Source organism: Zootoca vivipara, chromosome 10 (assembly GCF_965207765.1).
Source record: "Zootoca vivipara chromosome 10, rZooViv2.hap1.1, whole genome shotgun sequence".
NCBI lineage: Eukaryota > Metazoa > Chordata > Lepidosauria > Squamata > Lacertidae > Zootoca > Zootoca vivipara.
In genome coordinates, this window is record NC_142593.1 from 27,100,368 (window position 1) to 27,117,828 (window position 17,461).

Genomic DNA, 17,461 nt, shown 5'->3' on the forward strand with positions numbered 1-17,461 from the left:
GCTCACGCAGATGTTGAGCCGCATTGGGTTTAATGGGACTCCCTTCCCAGTTAAATGAATGTAGGGTTGCAACCTAAGGGAATTCCTCTTAACTGTCGTCCCCGTTTCCCCCCCCCCCCCGCATTTCGTCAGCATCAGTCACCAGAATCACATTAAAACCAGGCAGTTTGGGAATACAGAGAGATGTGCGCACCTTACCAGCAGCATGACCACTGTATTTTTTTGTTGTTGAACAAGGACCCCACACCTTGGACCTCTTATATAAGGCACAAAGCCTTGGGGGGCGGGAAAGAAACCCACCACCCGCAAACCCAAACTTTAGGTTTGCTTCAAGGAACAAGAACTCATGGATTGGAGTGGGAATCTGTGTTGGATGTTGCGCTTGGGTTGCCTTTGTAATTATTTTTTTTCTAAATTCTTTTATTTTTGTTTAAATTCTCACTTCAATTTTAATTCTTGAAGAACAGCTTCGACAACATATATCGCACTCAATATAAGAAGCAAAGGGTTATATAAAAATTATTAGTATAGAATCACAGGAAGCCTGGTTTGGAACCAGAAAGAAATACAAAACAGATATAGATACATACACACAGAACAATTCCTTGTTGTTTTTTTAATAATTATTTGGAAAATGTTATTTTTTCCCTCCCCTAATTCTTGTTTGTTTCTTGTGGTGTTTCCCCCCTCCCCTCTCGCCTCCTTTATGCGCATACGATGTTTTAAATTTTACAAAAAAAGTGAAAATAAAGACTAATATCTTACAAAATGAAGAACAATGTTCGTGGAAAGTGTTTTGCCTTTGGGTCCCCCTCCCTCTTCCCCTCACCCCGTCCACCAGTTCAATTCGGCTCCAGGTTTTTGTTTGTTTGTTCTGTCTCTTAAACTGTGTGTTTTGTTTTGCTGTACAGACGATAGATCCACCTCAGTCCATCCATCATAAATCCAGGGAAATCCATTCTAGTCTTCTTTTTTTAGGGGGGATTTTTTTGTTTTAATCTCTTCGGTCCTCTTTTTAAAATGGTTTTTGTTTAAAGTTTCCCATCTCAGTGTCAATGGTTTGTTCCACAAAATACGAGGTGTCCATTTCGCCTTCATCATCATCATCATCACCATCACCGCCTCTCTCAGCCGGGGTCTGATCCTAAGCGAGTCTTTCGTGCAGTGTCTGAGGGGTCTGCTCCTATCTCTCTCTCTCTCTGTGTCCTCCTCCTCCCTTTCTTTCTGCTTCTCTCTCTCTCTCCTCGGATCCCCCCACCCGGCTGCGTGCGCCCCCAAGGTGGTGGTTGTCTGGGCCGGTCTCTGGCTGGGCTGGAGGCCTTCCTCCTCTCAGGGTCTCTAAGCGGGGGAGCCCAGGAGGTGCTCTATGAACACTGGATGGACATGTAAGGCCAGTTGAAGCTGCTGCCGGAGAGCAGCATGTCTCGAATGAGCGTCTCGATGGGGGTTTTACCTACCAAGCGGACGAAGAAGAGCTGTTCGATGACCGACGACGAGACTGTGCGCAGCGAAGGCAGCCGGAGGAGCAGTTTGCCGAAGCGGCTGGGCTGGTTGGGGTACTGGCTCCGCACGTATTCCTCCAGGGCGCACTGAGACTTCTCTTGCAGGCTCTCGATGTGCGCCGCGTCCGAGAGGCCACACGCATCTGCCACGCAGCGCCGGGGGACCGGGCGGGAGGGGACAAGAGGAGGAGGAGGAGAAGAAGAAGAAGAAGAAAAAGAAGAAGAACAGACACGGTTAGCCAGGGGGGTACCAAGGCCCACAGCTCTCCCCACTCCCCCCCCCCAAAGCGCAGCAGCAGCAATAACCAGGCAGCAGCAGCAACCCGGCCTCCGCGACCCCGGACGCCCCCTCCGCCGCCCCCCTCTTTGTGCAGCTTCCTACACCTTGCAAATAAATAATGGAAGACGCGGAAAGGCAGCCGGGAGGGGAGCCGGAGCCATCTTTCCCCAGCCAGCCAGCAACCTGCCCCCCCCAATCAGCCAGGAAAGAACGGAGGCCTCGGCTGCTGAATCCTATTGTTACATCCCATTGACATATACAGTACCATCTCTCAAGACAGACACACAGACAGATACAGCCAGCCGGGAGGGATTCCGTTTCTCCCAAGTACTCTCTCTCTCTCTCCAACCTCCCCACCCCGCCCAGGACAAACACACGCAGCCTCGTCCTCAACTAAAGGAAAAGGGCTTCGGGGTGCAAGAAACGGGGCCAAGCGCGCGCGCGAGAGAGAGAAAGCCAGGAGAGGATTTGGAGTTGCTCGCACGAAAGGCGGCCGCGCTTCCATTTCCGATCGTGGGGGGGAGAAAGGGAGGCCCTGCTTTGTCTGGGGATCTCTCGGATCGAGTAATTGAAAATTGGTCACATCTCTGTAAGCTATAAAATCATCGCCGGGAAGATGGCTCGGTCCGGGCTGCCTCTTCCAGCCCCGCCAAGCTGCCCCCCTCCCGCACCCCAAGCCTGCGCGCTAAGCAGCCGTCTGTCTGCAGCTGCTCTCGCCCTTGCTCGCACGCACAAAGCTGCTGCGCCGGCTGCCTCGCTGGAGCTGCTGCCGCTGCCGCTGCCACTAAAGCTCAATCTAGCTCGGCAGAGAGCAATGCAGGAGGCCCAGCCAGCTCTAGCGCTCAGGACCCCGAGATCCTGGGCATCTGGCACAGCCAGCAAAAGGCGCAATAAGAGGAAAGACACCCAACTCCCTCGCCAGATATTTCTCTTTCGGTCTTACAAGTCTTAGCAGAAAGTGACCCCTTCTCCCCTGCCTAAACGCACACACAGACACCACATAGTATTTTGGGGGAGGGAGAGAGTAAGCTCCCCACACCGAGGCGGTGGGTTCTTTGAGCTCAAGCACCCGCAGGCCGTCCTCCTCTCCTCCTCCTCCTCCCCCCCCGGCCTGTTTTTCTTATATTAATAATAAATATTTCAAAACACCCGGATCACAAGGCGGCCGTCTGCTAGCAGGACGGTTTAGCGCAGATCAAAGGCGGCCTCTGCTAATATAGAAATCTATATAAGAATTAATCGCAGAGTAATGGCCCCCAAAAGGAATTCACGAAATTGCCCATGTAAAATAAGAATGACCCTGCAAAAGGCGCTCCAGATTTATTCACCATAGCAATCCATTAAAAAGGGGATACTGTGGCAAGTGGATTTCGTTGTTGTTGTTGTTGAACTTGCGGGGTGGGGTGTCCCTCTCCCTAGTTTCCAAAAGTGGCTTTTAAAAAAAGCATGTCAAACACCTTCAATTCCAGGCCTCTGGCCTCCAGCGAAAACAGAGCAACCAAGCTGTAATTCTGGCTCTTCTGAGGAAAAGACCCCCATGACCCCAGCCACGGCCTAAGGAGCGCTTAGATCTGCAATTACCTACGCCCGACTGTTGTGCTAATTTCTACTTTTGCCTTAAATACAGTGATCATTTGCAACATCTAACGGGTGGGCTAGGGGGGAGCCAGCTTGCAACCCACACGCACCCAACAGCGGAGGCCTGCCCTTCTCCGTGGTCCATAGCCGAGAGAGTCCCTGGCCTCCTTGGATGGGGAGTGCTAGAGATCACCAGCTAACTTATCCTTTGCTATTTATTTGACTTGTATTGCTACTCGTCCACTCAGGCGAAAGGTTTCTACCCAACTTTTAAGCACGGCAGGACTTCAGGACCTGATTGCCTCTTCCTCACATTTATCTGGGAGGTCCCATTCCTTAGGGAGGGGGTGAAATATTTATCCGGTCTTTCACCTCCGGCGCAAAGACCACCACCGGATCTTTGAGAAAAGGCACAGACCAGATAGAACGGAGATTCTCCTGTCGTATTTCCAGTGCATCTTCTATCAGATAGCTTCTTCAGCTTGCCTCTCATTTTTTTATTATAAAAAAAGAAATAAAGGTCCCCTCAGGTATATATGAGAGGCACGCTTGGATTTTATTCCGCACCCCCTTACTCGAAACACCAGACAGCTCAGACGGACTCATCTCTCCCCCCCCTACATTTCAAACAAATAGCTCTAGGATCGGGGGATGCTTTCAATCTCCACCGCGAAAGCAAGAGGATCTGAAAATTAATTAAACAATCTATGCTATCTGATCGATTAGCTGATTGAGTTAAGATGAAATAGACCAAAGAAGGGAAAGCGATGCATATTCACCTTCTGTGAATTACATCTCAACAAGGATGAAGGGGGCGGGCGGGAACGAGAGAAGGGTGGGTTTGGGTGGAAATTGTGCGTGTCCCACTTTTTAAGATGATCATATTTCTTCCTGCAGTCATTATTTCTCAATATTTCTTCCTCCAGTCTATGGCGAAGAAATGATGTAAATAAATAATCATTACTGTTCAGCACACGCCAACCTGGGCCTTTGTAGTACAGGGAATGTATTTCATGTAACGCATCCAGGAGAGTTTAGTGCTCAGAAAATATAGACGTAATCAGCTCGCATATAACGAGAAATCAAAGTTCTTATGGCGCAGGAGATAGATTTATTGAACTGATCTTATCTAACCTGGCCCTCCGTGGGAGATTTTATATATCGAAGTGCGGGGTGGTGGTGTCAGAATTAGAAAGGCAATTCTTTAATGGAGTTTGCATATCTCTCTGTGTGGGAAAACAACAAATCAACCAGCGCTACTTTCAACACAATGCTCCTTCCTGGGACAGACTCCAAACTTTGGTGGATGGAAAATAATATCCGGAACCCAAATGGGCAGAAAGTGGTGGATGAAGAAGAAGAAGAGGCAAGCAAGAAACTAGAATAACTTCCAAGCCAGTGACCCCTGCTGATCTTAAACACCAGTGATCTGGAAGCATTTTACGTTTGGGATCATGTTGTTGAGTTAAACCCCCTGGGACCAGGTGGCTAAAAATGTCTTTTCCATCCATCAAAGTTTCCTTAAAAAGTTGGAGGACTTGGCGAAAGCCGGGCCATCAATTACCTTCTGGCTAGCAATCAAAACAAGATCAGGCCCAAGTGGAAATGGGCGTAGGGGGTAGAAGTGGCGGCCTTTGAGAGAGGAGGGAGGAGGAGAAAGATATGACATAACTAGAGTGGGAATTCTGTTTCTCCGCCATTGGGGCTTCCACCCCATCCGAGTGCTAGAAAATGCTATTATTATTTCAGCTTATCTTGGGATGTCGCCCATTTGCAGTCCCTCAATTAAAAAAATGGCATTGCGTACCATCAAAATATATATGGACACACATAAATATAGCAAATACAGCTAGCAATATTCTAAGCTATCCTGGATTTGAGAAAAGGGAAAGAAAGCGCCTTTCAAGGGGTCGGAGGGGGGGGGTCAAACCTTTTAGGCAAGGGCTTTTGGCGGTGAAGTCAATAAAGCAGGCCGCCCTCTTTCTTTAAGGCTGCGGCCTAAAAGCTGCATTTTCCAAATGGCCGGGCTATTCCCGCCCAGTTCAGATCTAACCGCCCCCCAAATGAATAAACGAGTTAACAAAAAAGCATGAGGGGCTGCGGGAGGACCCTCCAGTTAAATCACCCTGAAAAATGCCACCAGGGTCTCTTTTTGTCAGTTCTGAAAAACACGTTTCCGTCAGGGCAAGCCTCCTGAAGATAAAACGCACCCCAACGTCTCTGCGGCTGTTCAGTAAATCTCCCCCACTTGTTTTAAGACTTGTACTTGATTCTCTGCGAAGAAAGAGCCCGGCCTTTTTCCACCCTCGCTCTGGCCTGCATTTGCAGCCTGAAGAACAAGGGGGGGCAGTCACAGTCCATGTCTACCAGCACCACGCATACCAATGAGATCCCCCTGTCTAAGTAAATTATCCGATGTTCAAATCGATATTAATACTGCATTTGCTACATTACAATATTGTGCAAATTTAAGAGTCGTTTGACTACAATGCAAATACTATTTCTCATGCATGAAAGGCAACAAATATTGATGGGTTTCTCCCCTCCAGCCAGACCCTCGGAAACAGCTTTGTTTCCCAAAAAGCTTTGTTTATCTTTTCGGGCCACTATAAACGGGGGTAGGGGGTGGGTGGCAGATTTAATGGTATAAGATCCTGAAGGATATACGTAGATAGATACGAAAAGTTTTGCAAAAAGTGCCAGGTGGAGAGACCAGCGCCGCACCCCTCCACCCTCGCAAACACAACCCCAGTCCCAAACGGCTCCGCCAAGTTCCCCCTTGTCTTTGTTCCTTATTCCTTGCAGGTTGGTGTGTATATATGTCTCTCCCACAGGTTACAATAATAAAGGATGTCTTGTATTCTTATAGGCTCCAACCGGAGCACTTCAAAGGCGACGTTAATGCACTCTCCTGCAAAGTTAATTTGAACCATCTATCATAAGTAAAATTGCTAACATGCACGTTACCCCCGCCTACCCTTAATTTGATATTTTTGCAGGCAATCTGTTACATTTCCCAGTGTTTGCGTGGTTTTGCATTGTTTAAAAAAAAAAACAAGAAGAAGGGAGGGAGGGAGGAAATGCATCTGCAGGTTGGTACTCTAAAGCCTGAGGCTGAGTATTATTTCCTTTATTTTGAAGGAGGGAAGTAAGTCCTTTTCTGGCGCTCGAATCCATTTTTACGAGCGTCACTAACCACAGCAACTGCAAATATGAATGGCTTCCGATAAGGGTGGGTGGGTGGGGGATCAGACAGCAATAAAGCAGTATTATTTATGATTTATTTGTGCTCCTGCCTGCCTTATTGGAACAAGCTCTGGCAAGAAGCCCTTTCAGCAAGGCCTAACCTATTTCTCCTCCCTTCCACAAACAAATAAACACACAAACGCACGAGGAAAGGGTGCGGGAAATTTTATGCTCCTAGGCCACCCCCTCTCCCCCACCTGAGGCCGAATACCATCTTCTACAATGAGCACAACGCTACACCTTCAAGTTAGTCGATTTCACCCAAGGCCTACCGGAAGCTGCCAAAGCCACCCGCCTGCCTAACGGGAACAATCCAACGAATGCTTAAGACGACTGGGAGCGCAGGAGGAAGCTGCAGCCGTGCTGCGGAGAGGGCAGGGATTCGTTTTCCCAACGCAAAGTGAATTTGGATGAGGCTCTGGTACGTCTGCTGCACAAACCTTCTGCACTAGGCTCGCAGGTTTGGCCTCAGCAGGCCCTGCGCGCCTTTCCTTGCTCCAGACTATTCCGGGGGACTATCCCCAAACTAGGAGGCCGGTCTGCTTGGGGAGGAAGGCGCCTGGACTTGCCTAGTAGCCATGCTCCCCTGGTGCTGCTGCTCACCCCCCTAACACTCCCCCCGTTCCCACCCGCCACTCCACTGACCTGAGGTGAAGAGGACGATGGCTTTGAGGCAGCTGTACTCGGCCGAGTCGACGTGCAGGGCCTTGAGCTTCTCCACTTGCTCCTGGAAGATGCGGATGTGGTCCATGAAGGCCACCACGCGGTCTGCGGACATGGGCGAGGCGTGGAGGCCTGCTGCGGCCAAGAGGGGCGCCACGTGCAGGGGCATGGAGCACTGGGCCGCGTTGAGGACGAAGAGCTCGCTCCAGGTGAGGCGCAGCAGGGCCACCTGGTCGGTGATCTGCAGGTCCGGGAAGAAGGGGATGTTGCGGGCCCACTCGACGGCGCTGAAGAGCAGCCGCGCCGCCAGCTCGCAGATGTTCTCGATGCCCATGATGTTGTTGGGCTGCATGCACTGGCTGCCGTAGCGGGACGTCGGGTAAGGCTCAGCGCGCAGCAGCAGCGAGATGTAGCCCGACAGGTAGCAGTGGCCGTTCAGCGGGTCGCCGTTGGTCAGCGCGTACTGGCCCGGGTTCGGCTGGCTCGGAGGCATCCTTCCTCGCTGAACCGCTGACGAAAAGAGGGAGAGAGAGAGAAAAGGAGAGGAAATGTGCATCCAGCAGCCTTGGCGAAACCCAGCCCGCTAGCCGCCGCCGCGCAACAAAGCGGAGCCTTCTTCCCACAGCAACGCGCGCACACAGCGCGTACACAGACACACACACACAGGCGTCGGCTCTTTCTCTCACACAGACACGCACAAATCCGGCCGGGAGGGTGGCAAACACACACAATGCAAGCCTGTTCCCCCCACCCACCTCAACTTGCATTGTTGTGCAAATGGGGACATGTATACTGCCTTTCAAGGCTGCCATTCTCTTTGTAGTAATAGTAATAATAAAAGGAATGATGAAAATGGTGGTGGTGGTGGTGATGAGGCAGTCCCCGAAAGAACTCTCCAAAGTCATGGCCCACCTCCAAGTTGCTCTCTCCTAGCCTTGCCTGATAGCCAGGCAGCCATCCTAGGTCACCTCTCGGCCGATTTAGCGCTCCGAGGATTGGGAATCCGGAAAGGCCATCCCGCGCAGGCTCCCCGCTTTATTTGCCAGTCCGGAGTCCCACTCAGCAAATAGGCTTGCAAAAGTGCTTGGAGTGGGGGTGGGGTGGGGTGAGGTGAGGGTGGGAGAGCTACCCCCTGCGCCTTCTCCCTAAACAGGTCCCAGGTTCAGCTGAGGAAGCTTCTCTCCTGTTTGCAGCAGAGTTCTTTCTCCCTGGTTGTAGGAGGACAGGGAGGGGGGCGGGAAGGAAAGGTTTGACTGCTGTTATTGTTATTAAAAAGGAGGTCAAAATGAAGATTTCGATTTATGGAAGCCGAACTTGAGTGTGGCAAGAAGGGCAAATTATTCTCTGCAGATGCATAAAAATGAAAATTAAAGGAGGGTGGGAAAGATATGCCCACGATCTGGTCAGTGAAAACGCACGTTTGCAACTGTGCAAAAAGAGACGCGCCGGGCACACAAACTCACGGAATTCATTAACCACCCCAGCCCCAAACGCAAGCATGCTTGGAGTTTCCGAAGCTGAGCAAAGTTTGTGTGTGCGTGTGTGTGTGTCCGGGTCTGCTTAATCTGGGTCAGCAATTCACACTCCTGGCATGTAAACAAAGGTAATTTAGAGCAAAGAGAGGACAACTGAGAGTTATTTCTTAGGTGCAGAAAATTAATATTTTCTGTTTCACAGGAAGAGTTAATTTCTTCAGGGTTTCCTGTTGTTAATCATACTTTTGATGGGGAAAAATATAATGCCATCGAACTGTCAGAATCCCCCTTTCCTCCCCCCTCTGCAAATTATACTTCCAAACCTGGCAGCTCTGTGTTTCAATTAAATGCAAACACAGTTCAAAGGCTGTGAGAGGGCTGCTAGCTGCTATACATATATCCCTATGCTCCCCCTCGCTCTCGATATATACATTTTTCCCCGAGACCCCTATCCTGACAACAGCTCTCCGAAACTCCTAAATGAAGTCATCAGTGGCCCGTTTTAAAAGGATTTCCATTCTTTCCTTGTGGCACACGGGAGAGATGTGCTTTATTTATTTTATTTTTTTCTATTATTTTCAAGCCATTTCCATTGCTGAAAGTGTTTGGTTCATTTGACTCCTCAGGACCTCTTTAAATAGGGTCACGAGGCTGAATTTTCAACATCAAACAGCTAAATAGTGTGTGTATATGTGTGTGGAGACCAAAAACACCACCGCAGTAAATCGATCTTGCTATATATACACAAGCACACACATACACCCCCCGCATACAAATACATATAATAACTACTCCTTTCATTCATCTCTCTCTCTCTCTCTCTCTCTCTGAATTAACACACACACACACACACACACACACACACACACACACAGTACCATTATAACACTGGATGTATTCCTTTTCAAATAAGCACCACATTCCAAAGGCAAGCTCTGCTTAAAAATAACAAGACTAATAAGAACCAGTATTATTGGGATGCAGTATAAAGCGACGATGGCGTCTGATGGAGAAATAAAACAAGCAGCATGCACACGGGGTGGGAAATGACAGAACTGTAAAAGCAGTGATCGTTCACAAACTTCCTTTGAAAGCACGAGGGAGTCCAAACAAGGCCGGATTTGGCGAGGTGGGATCGCCTAGCAGAGAGCGAAGGTGCAAGGAAGCAGCCACACAAACAGCGCAATTAAAACACCACTGGCTCTCCAATTTATATATATATTATGATTTTTAAACAAACAAACAAACTTACACACGACACACGTCTCTTTCAGCTTTGAGGCCAGGGTTGTGGTGGGGGAAGGATCTAACGTGAACTGTTGTGCTTTCTCTTTCCTCCCTCCATCTTTCTAATGGGACGAAAGGGAGCCTGAAAGAAGGGTCGCTCTCTCCCTCTCTCTGCCTGCCCCCACCAGCTCCAAGCCAAGAAAGGAGAAAGCCCCCAACCCAGGAATAGACACCATTCAATCGGTGGTGGAGTAAGAGTAATAGCAACATTACGCATCTCTAAAGGAAGCAAGTGTAGTGGTTGCGCAAGTGTGTCTGTTTGGTGGGGAGGGGGATGCTCGGAGGAGAGGCAGGGGGTACCATCCTTCTGTCCCTCCTCCTCCTCCTCCTAACCTGCCCTGGACACACACACAAACAATCCGGATCCGAATAGGGAAGAAATAATATTCACCTTCCCGCCTCATGCCCACTTTGAGGCACTTCTTGAGGCGGCAGTACTGGCACTGGTTGCGGTGGTGCTGGTCGATGGGACAGTTCCGGTTGGCCCGGCAAGTGTACGTTAAGTTCCTGCGGACGCTTCGCTTGAAGAAACTTTTGCAGCCCTCGCAGGTGAACTGCCCATAGTGCTTGCCGCTGGACTTGTCGCCGCAAACCACGCACTCGATGTGCTGCTGCTGCTGCTGGCTCTGGCCCGATCCCTGCTGCTGCTGCCCCTTGTCGCCCGGCGTGGACGGCGCGCCCGGCTGGCTGGGCGTCTGCGGCGTGTGGGGGGCAGCCGAGGCCCCTTGCTGCGGGTCCCGGCCCGGCTGAGCTGCTCCGGTGGGGCCGCCCCCGGCCACGTCCTCTTGCGCATCTCGCCAGCTGCTAACTACCATTGCCATATCTCGGGCCCACGGAGGAAAAAAAAAGAGGGGGGTGCCTGGTGGTGATGATGGGCTGCCGGAGAAGAGGCCGGGAGAGGAGGAGGGGTGGGGGTCGGGGTCGGGGTGGGGAAGGGGGGTGGGGTAGGGTAAGGGGGGAGAGAAGGGCGGCTGCTTGGGTTTGTCGCGGGGGGGGGGGCAGAGGCGAGGGATCGGGGCTCCTCCCGCCTCTCCGCGGCTGTTGCTGCTGTGGCTGCCGCCGCCGCCTCTCCGCTGCCGATCTTTTTCTGCTTCTTTCTGCTGCCCTGCCCCCTCCTTCCTTCCTTCCTTCTTCCTCTCTCTCTCTCTCTTTCTCTTTCCCTCTCTCTAATGTGGAGTGGCTTCTTTTTCTTTTCTTTTGGCAAGGGGGGAGACAATGGAATTCCAGAGGGTTTAACCCCCCCTGTCTAGCAGGATGGTGTCCCCCGCTCTCCTCCTCCTCCTGCTTCTTCTCTCAGTCCCTTCCCTCCCTCCCCCCCCAGAAACGTGTCCCTTTTCAAGTTGCAAAAGCAGCCAGGGCGAAGCGGGCTGTCGGGAGAGGCATTCAGGAGGGTGACCCTGGGGAGGAGAGGGAGGAGAGGGCGACGGGGGGAAGGAGCAGGAGGAGGAGGAGGAAAGGGAGGAAGAGGAGGCGACCGGCTCGCCGGACACCCTGCCGGGCCAGCCAGCCCCGCACCGTCCGCGGCGGGCTAGCGGTGCGCCCGCCCGGCCGACCGGCACGAAAGAGGCAGCAGCAGCAAGGAAGGAGCCCGGAGCCGCGCGATGCTGCTGCCGCCGCCGCCGCCGCCGAAGCTGCTCCTGCTGCCGCCGCTGCTGCTGGTGAAGAAGCTGGTCTCTCTGCCGGGGCTGCGGCCGCTTCCGTCGCCGCCACTGCTCGCCGCCGAAGCCGCTGGGGCCCGGCCGGGAGAGCCGCTGCTGGATCGCGCCCGTCGGCGCGCAGGGAGGCCGGCAAAGCCGCACGGGAAGCCGAGGCGCGGCTGCCGCTCAGGGCGCGCGGGTGTCCGGGGGCCAAGTCCGAGGCAGCGCGTCAGCCATGCAGGAAAGGCGCTTCGGGAAGCTCCGCCGACCAGCCCGAGGGCGACGACGAGGAGGAAGACGCGAGAGGAGACTGGACGAGACACTTTGGGGGTCTCTCGCCGCCGCCGCCGCCGTTGTTCTGGGCTCCGGCTCCGGCCGCCGCCGCCGCTGCTTTGCCGCCGGGCTCTCTCTCTTTAGCTGCGTCTCTCTTTCTCCGTGCGCGCCGCTTTCTCTCTGTCTCTCTGCCTCTCTCGCTCGTCAATTTCGCTGAGGAAGATACAAAGGAGAAGCCCCAGCAGCGCCCTCGACTTCGCCCAGGCGCGGCAGACCGAGGATCCCCAGCCAAGTGGCGGAGCGAAAGGCGAACATGGAGAGAGCAGAAGCGGAGCGAATGTCAGCCGCGCGCCGAGGGGAGGGGAAAAGCCGAAAGGCGCGCGAGAGAGATCCAAAGTAGGTCGAATAAATAAAAGCCCCTTCTCCTGCTTCTCCGGCTTGCTGGAGCCTTCCTTGCTCGCGCGGCAGTTCCTTCTCTCCTCGCCTTCTTTCTTCTTCCGCGCTGCTGACAATAATCACTGGAGATCGCCCAAGAGGAAGGGGAAGGAAAGGAGGGGGGAAAAACCTTCTTATTTTTCTTCTTCTTTTCTTTTCTTTTTAAAGTAAATTTCGGAGGAGAAAAAGAAAAAGAAAACAAACCTCCGCAGCCAAAAACAAAACCCTCCCCTAAAACAACAATTTTAAAAGTGTTTAAAAATTGAAGATATGAAGATGTTCAAAAGGCGCCCCTCTTTCTTTCTTCCTTTTTGCTCTTTTTCTTTTGCGGTCTTTCCCCTTTCTTTTAAGTTTTCCCTCTCTCTGGTCTCATGAAGGAAGAAGGCGAGAGGCACCAGGAAAAGGAGAAAAGGAGTGGAGAGAGAAGGAGATAAAGAGAGAAAAAAACCAGCCTTCAACTAATAGAATATGCAAGAAAGGAGAGAGAGAGGGGGAGAGGGAGAGGGAGAGAGAGAGAGAGAGAGAGAGAGAGAACCAAAAAATGAATGCGTTTAAACGGGAAGACTAGCAGAGCAATGTTTCCGAAAGGGGGATCTGCGCGAATGTCTGTATATAGTGAACTTTGACACTACTATTGAAACTGACACGTTTCTATGGAGATCGCTGCCTTATATGGAGCTCATGTCAAGGAGCCAAGAGAGGGGCTGCTGGCAACTGATAATCAAAGGCGACTGACTGGTCAGAGCCCTGAATTGGGGGGAGAGAAAATGGGAGGCTAAGGTTAGCCAAGCCTCCTTCACTCCATTGGCTGAGATCTCCTCTCTCTCTCTCTCCCTCTCCCTCCCCCCCCCGCCTTTATTCTTTGCTACCTACTGACTGAGATGGGAAGGAGGGAGGGGGGAGGAAAGGAGAGGGAAGGGAGGGGGCGAGAGAGAGAGAGAGAAAGGGAGGAGGATTCTTCTGACAAGCACAATTTACATTGAGATCGCCCTGCTCTGCTATTTACTTTGAGACCTGATTAGTATGGGTCGTCTATGGTCACACACACAGACACACACGCACGACAAAAGAAAGCAGGAGGGGGGGGGCGGGGAGGAGATGCATTGCGATAGGGGCAAAGGGGAATTTAAAGGAAATTATTTTGGCTCATTCTGAAAAGTTTTTTTTTTAATGATCAGATTTCTCTTTGGAATATTTCGCTCCCCCCCCCCCGCTCTCCCTTCCTTCCAAAAATAACCCTATACGATACTTGGACTGGATTCCATTGTTAAAGGCTGGAAGGAGATGGCTAAGGAAAATCCATAAGGACTGTGAGTATTTAAAAAATACATTTATGGTCCCATATGTTCCAGTTCAACAGCAGCCTCCTCTCTCCCCCTCCCACCTCGCTGCCTGTTTCCCCTCACTTTAAATATTCTCCAGGATTTAGTAATTTATTTATTTTTTAGAATAGATTTCATTCCCGTCGCAATTTGACCGGTCAGAAATCGACAACCCCATTTCACATGGAGGTTCCACTCCAACTCCCATTATTTTTATTTATTGTTTACTATTAATATATAGATACACAGATTAAATTAACTTGTCCGTCCTCTTTGTGTTTTGCTTTCGTGAATGTTTTTAAACAGCTTCAGTAATGATTAATGGATAAAATAAGTAAGTGATCGGTTTTGCCGTCTTTATGAAAGGATCAATGCTTGTAAAGGAAAGTTCAAGTGAGAGAGAGAGAGAGAGAATGTGAGTTTGGAGAAGTGTATTCTGGGAACCGGGTGGTGGGGGGCGACGACGACACAAATTCCCCTTCGCCAGTCCTAGAAGAATCGCTGGTTCGTGCTGCCATCTAGCGGACAGGAAGAAAGCGGTGAAACTACAGTTTGTTTAGCTCCCCCCCTTCCTTGTGTAGTTAAAAAATAAATAAAAAGCTTGCGCCTCCGATGAAGGAGCAGAAAGGGACACGAGAATATCTGAATTGCTCTTTCCCTTAATATTTGTTCCCTGCCTGCATGTTTGTATGTGGAGTAATCCTTCCCATTGGAGTATATCTCCATTCGCGTCTGGATCTTCTGCCCCTCCTGACTTCTCCTTATTTTCCCTGTTTTCTCAACTTCCATCAAAGTTTCTACACCAGCAGAGAGTCGGGGTTGGCGGGCGGGGGCTATTCCAAAACACCGCAGCGTACTAGAGCTAAGGGCAAGAAAGAGAGAGTTGTGTGCGTCCCTTCTCAGGTTGTAAAAATATTAGGCACCAGTTAGAGAGGAGAGTCCTGGACCCGAAGACACGGTTTGCGATTTGGTGGTGAAATAATGAAGGGTAGTTTTCTCCCTCCCTCCCCTTCCCCACCCTCCGCATCAGTTTTTCCTGCCAAGCCGTCCCTATTGTAGATTGCATTGATAAAAAGGATGTTATTGACTATGCAACAGTGGGCTCTCTCTCGCCTGCCTCCTCGCCTCTCTTTTCTTTCCCAATAAACTCTCGGTCCTGTCTTCTGGTGGTCACTGAAAAGGTGAAACGAATAAGATTAAATCACACTCACTCACACACACACACACACACACACACACAGGCTCTGTATGTATATCATCTAAGGTTTTACTCTCCGGACTATGGAGAGACAGGGAGGGAGAGAGGGGGAAAAAAAGAGGCAGAGCAAAAGAGAGAGAGAGAGAGAGAAGAGGGAGGGAGAAGGGGAGAGAGAAAGAAAGCCTGGGAGAAGGTGCACAGAGAAGCACCAGCTTCTTGACAAGGTTTCGTCGGAGTCCGGGTCGCTTCCACCAGCAACTAGCAGAACCTCCGCTGCCCAAGGCAAGTAGCTTTTGCTTTCTGTAACGCGTGTTTCTGGTGGGTTTTTAGAAGCTGGGAAGCAGCATCTGGCAGTAGGGAGTTGGGATCTCTCATCCCCACCCCATCCTCTTCTGATAGAGTTCCACTTGGGCAATATAACTTTTTTTTTAACACCCCCCCACCTACGCTCCTTCTCGGCTTTCCTCCACAATCTCGCCTGCTTTGTCGGAGACCCTGAAAAGGCACCCAGTTCAGGCCTGGTTGGGACTTCCCCGCCAGATTTCATCTGAAGGAGAGGCAGCAGGGATGGGGGCGGAGAAGAGGGAGAGACAGAGATGGAAGAAGTTAGGAAGCAGAAGCAGAGGTAGCAAAAAATAATAATGTTTGTTTGAACAATGTGGTGGAAACCCCCAACCCCAGTCCTTAAGATCATGGGACCAGCTGCCTCCGGGAACAACCTCAGATGGGAAGTGAATGTATAGGATGAGCAGGGATCGACTTGTCCAGATCCAAAGCTGAATCCCATAGTCCTCCTACTATTGCCTAGGTAGGTTTAAGGAAGAGGTGAACGGATCCATTCAGTGGGGCTGAGTGTTTATGCCAGGACTTTTCATCCCCTAAAGAGGGATTGCCAGACGAGTGTCAGCCTGCTAATGCTGTTGTCTTTCACCTGCTCTGTTTGTTATTTGATCACCTAATGAAAAGATCGATGGCAGCCTGTTTATCTAGGGTGGTGGCGGGGAGTGTCAACAGATTAAAGGGACAACAGGGAGATCCACCGAACGAGAGAGAGGGGGAGACAGAAAGACCTTTATGACAAGGAAAAGCCCATTAAAAATAATTACAAAACCCACCCTTAATTCCGATTACGTTCTGTCTCCCCCACTCCAAGATTGCATTTGCTGTCCCTAAGGATACCACATTTCTCTTAGAATAGGTATAAAACAGAACCCACTCAATCTCTGCTTTGATTCAGCGAAAATAGAGCGAAGCCTAGCCAATTTTATGAGTCCTTCAGGAAATCCCATCTTTTAGGGATCTGGCTAGGTCTTTGAATGGGAAATGGATAATAATTCAGGCCGCGAGAAATGAATGGATCCTTCATTGCAAGCGGGGATCCTTAACCTCTCCAAAAGAAGCTGGCTCAAATATAAAAATCCTTTGTCAATTTCTCCCTCCCTCTCACACGCTCACTTTCCTCTCTCCAAGAGCAAAAGGAAATAAAGAAAAGTAATGTGGTCACAACGTAATTAATTGGGAAAAGCCGGGTTTCCCCGCCAGTTTCTTGCGGTGCCTAAAGTATGCCCCGAAAAATAGAAGCGAGCTCTAACTTCCTCAACACTCCCAACCCCAACGTTTCCCTAACCATATTTACATGGAAATCGCATAGGTTTCCTGCGTCTCTTATCTGTGTTTAGAATCCCCATCTTGGGCCGCAATGGGCAAATTGGTTAAGGAGAGGGGAGTTGCTAATCCAGTTGACCCTCAAATATCAGGACAGCCGGATGGCATTTTCAGATGCAAACCAGCGAGGGTGTGTGTGAAGAATTTAAAATAAGGAGCATCGATGGTGTTCAATAGGCGTGTGAACTGGGATGGTGGTAGAATAAAGCAGATCAGTTATGTTCAACGAGGTTATAATATTCTGGAAGTAATGCACGGGCTCCTCTTAAGGGGTTTTGTTTTTTCCTGCGTGGGGCCAACCAGGATTCCTGTTTCAGCCAAGGCTTTGTAATCTGATAAGGTCATTTTATGGGAGAACAGAGATGCAGACAGGCTGAGCCTAAGACCACGAGCCACAGCACACTTACATAGAAGTAACCTCTGTGTTCATTTGAAATGGTGGGACTTCCAGTCACTTTGTGGGTTCAGAAAAGGAAAGCTCTCCTCTCTGGGGTTGTTTTCGGAAACACCCATCTTCTCTGGACCAGAGGAAAACGTTGTGTCTGTCAGAACTTTTCCTGAAACCAGGAGCGGGGGCATTTAAAAAACGAAACCTCCTCCCTCCGTAAAACACCCAAACCAAATATGGGCTGAAGAGAAGGTAATAGCAAAGCCTAGCTGGGGGATGGAAATGATCTGTGCCCAGAAATATTTATCCGTTTGTTGTAACCTTTGCTTTTTTAAAAATGGAAAGGCCCGATTCCTTTGCAGAAAATCAAGTGTATGGCGTATGTGTGGTTTTTCAATACAGTACTGTATCATATATATTGACTGTGTGTTTGTGCATGGCTGTGTATTCGAGAATCCTTATAGGGAAAAATAGCACAGGAGGGATCTTCACTCTCTCTCCCAAGTGGAGAA

General features: G+C 50.4%; 1 protein-coding gene and 1 pseudogene across 3 annotated transcripts in view; one reads left to right on the forward strand and one right to left on the reverse strand.

Moving 5' to 3' along the window:
- Positions 1 to 601: 601 nt before the first annotated feature.
- Positions 602 to 10,897, reverse strand: NR2F1 (nuclear receptor subfamily 2 group F member 1). Of its 2 annotated transcripts, none has more exons than XM_035100129.3 (3): positions 10,423 to 10,897; positions 7,252 to 7,779; positions 602 to 1,645 (listed from the first exon to the last, which is right to left on the reverse strand). In XM_035100129.3, the coding sequence occupies exons 1-3, from the start codon at positions 10,850 to 10,852 to the stop codon at positions 1,365 to 1,367; spliced, it is 1,239 nt and encodes a 412-aa protein (XP_034956020.1). In that variant the 5' UTR covers positions 10,853 to 10,897; the 3' UTR covers positions 602 to 1,364. The 2 variants fall into 2 exon arrangements, with proteins under 2 accessions (XP_034956020.1, XP_088509350.1); XM_088653224.1 differs by lacking the exon at positions 10,423 to 10,897 and adding an exon at positions 8,182 to 9,926.
- A 2,723-nt stretch (positions 10,898 to 13,620) lies between these two features.
- Positions 13,621 to 17,461, forward strand: part of LOC148684406 (uncharacterized) — an 86,468-nt pseudogene continuing 82,627 nt past the window's right edge. The window contains exon 1 of the transcript XR_015946211.1: positions 13,621 to 15,178. The product of XR_015946211.1 is annotated as an uncharacterized LOC148684406 (transcript). The remainder of the gene's footprint in view (positions 15,179 to 17,461) is intronic.

Coding starts and splice junctions, on each gene's coding strand:
- NR2F1 (XM_035100129.3), bottom strand. CDS start 10,852: ATGGCAATGGTAGTTAGCAGCTGGCGAGATGCGCAAGAGGACGTGGCC. Junction 7,780..10,422: donor AGTGGGCATGAGGCGGGAAG/GTGAATATTATT, acceptor TCTTTTCGTCAG/CGGTTCAGCGAGGAAGGATG. Junction 1,646..7,251: donor CATCGTCCTCTTCACCTCAG/GTCAGTGGAGTG, acceptor GCTGCGTGGCAG/ATGCGTGTGGCCTCTCGGAC.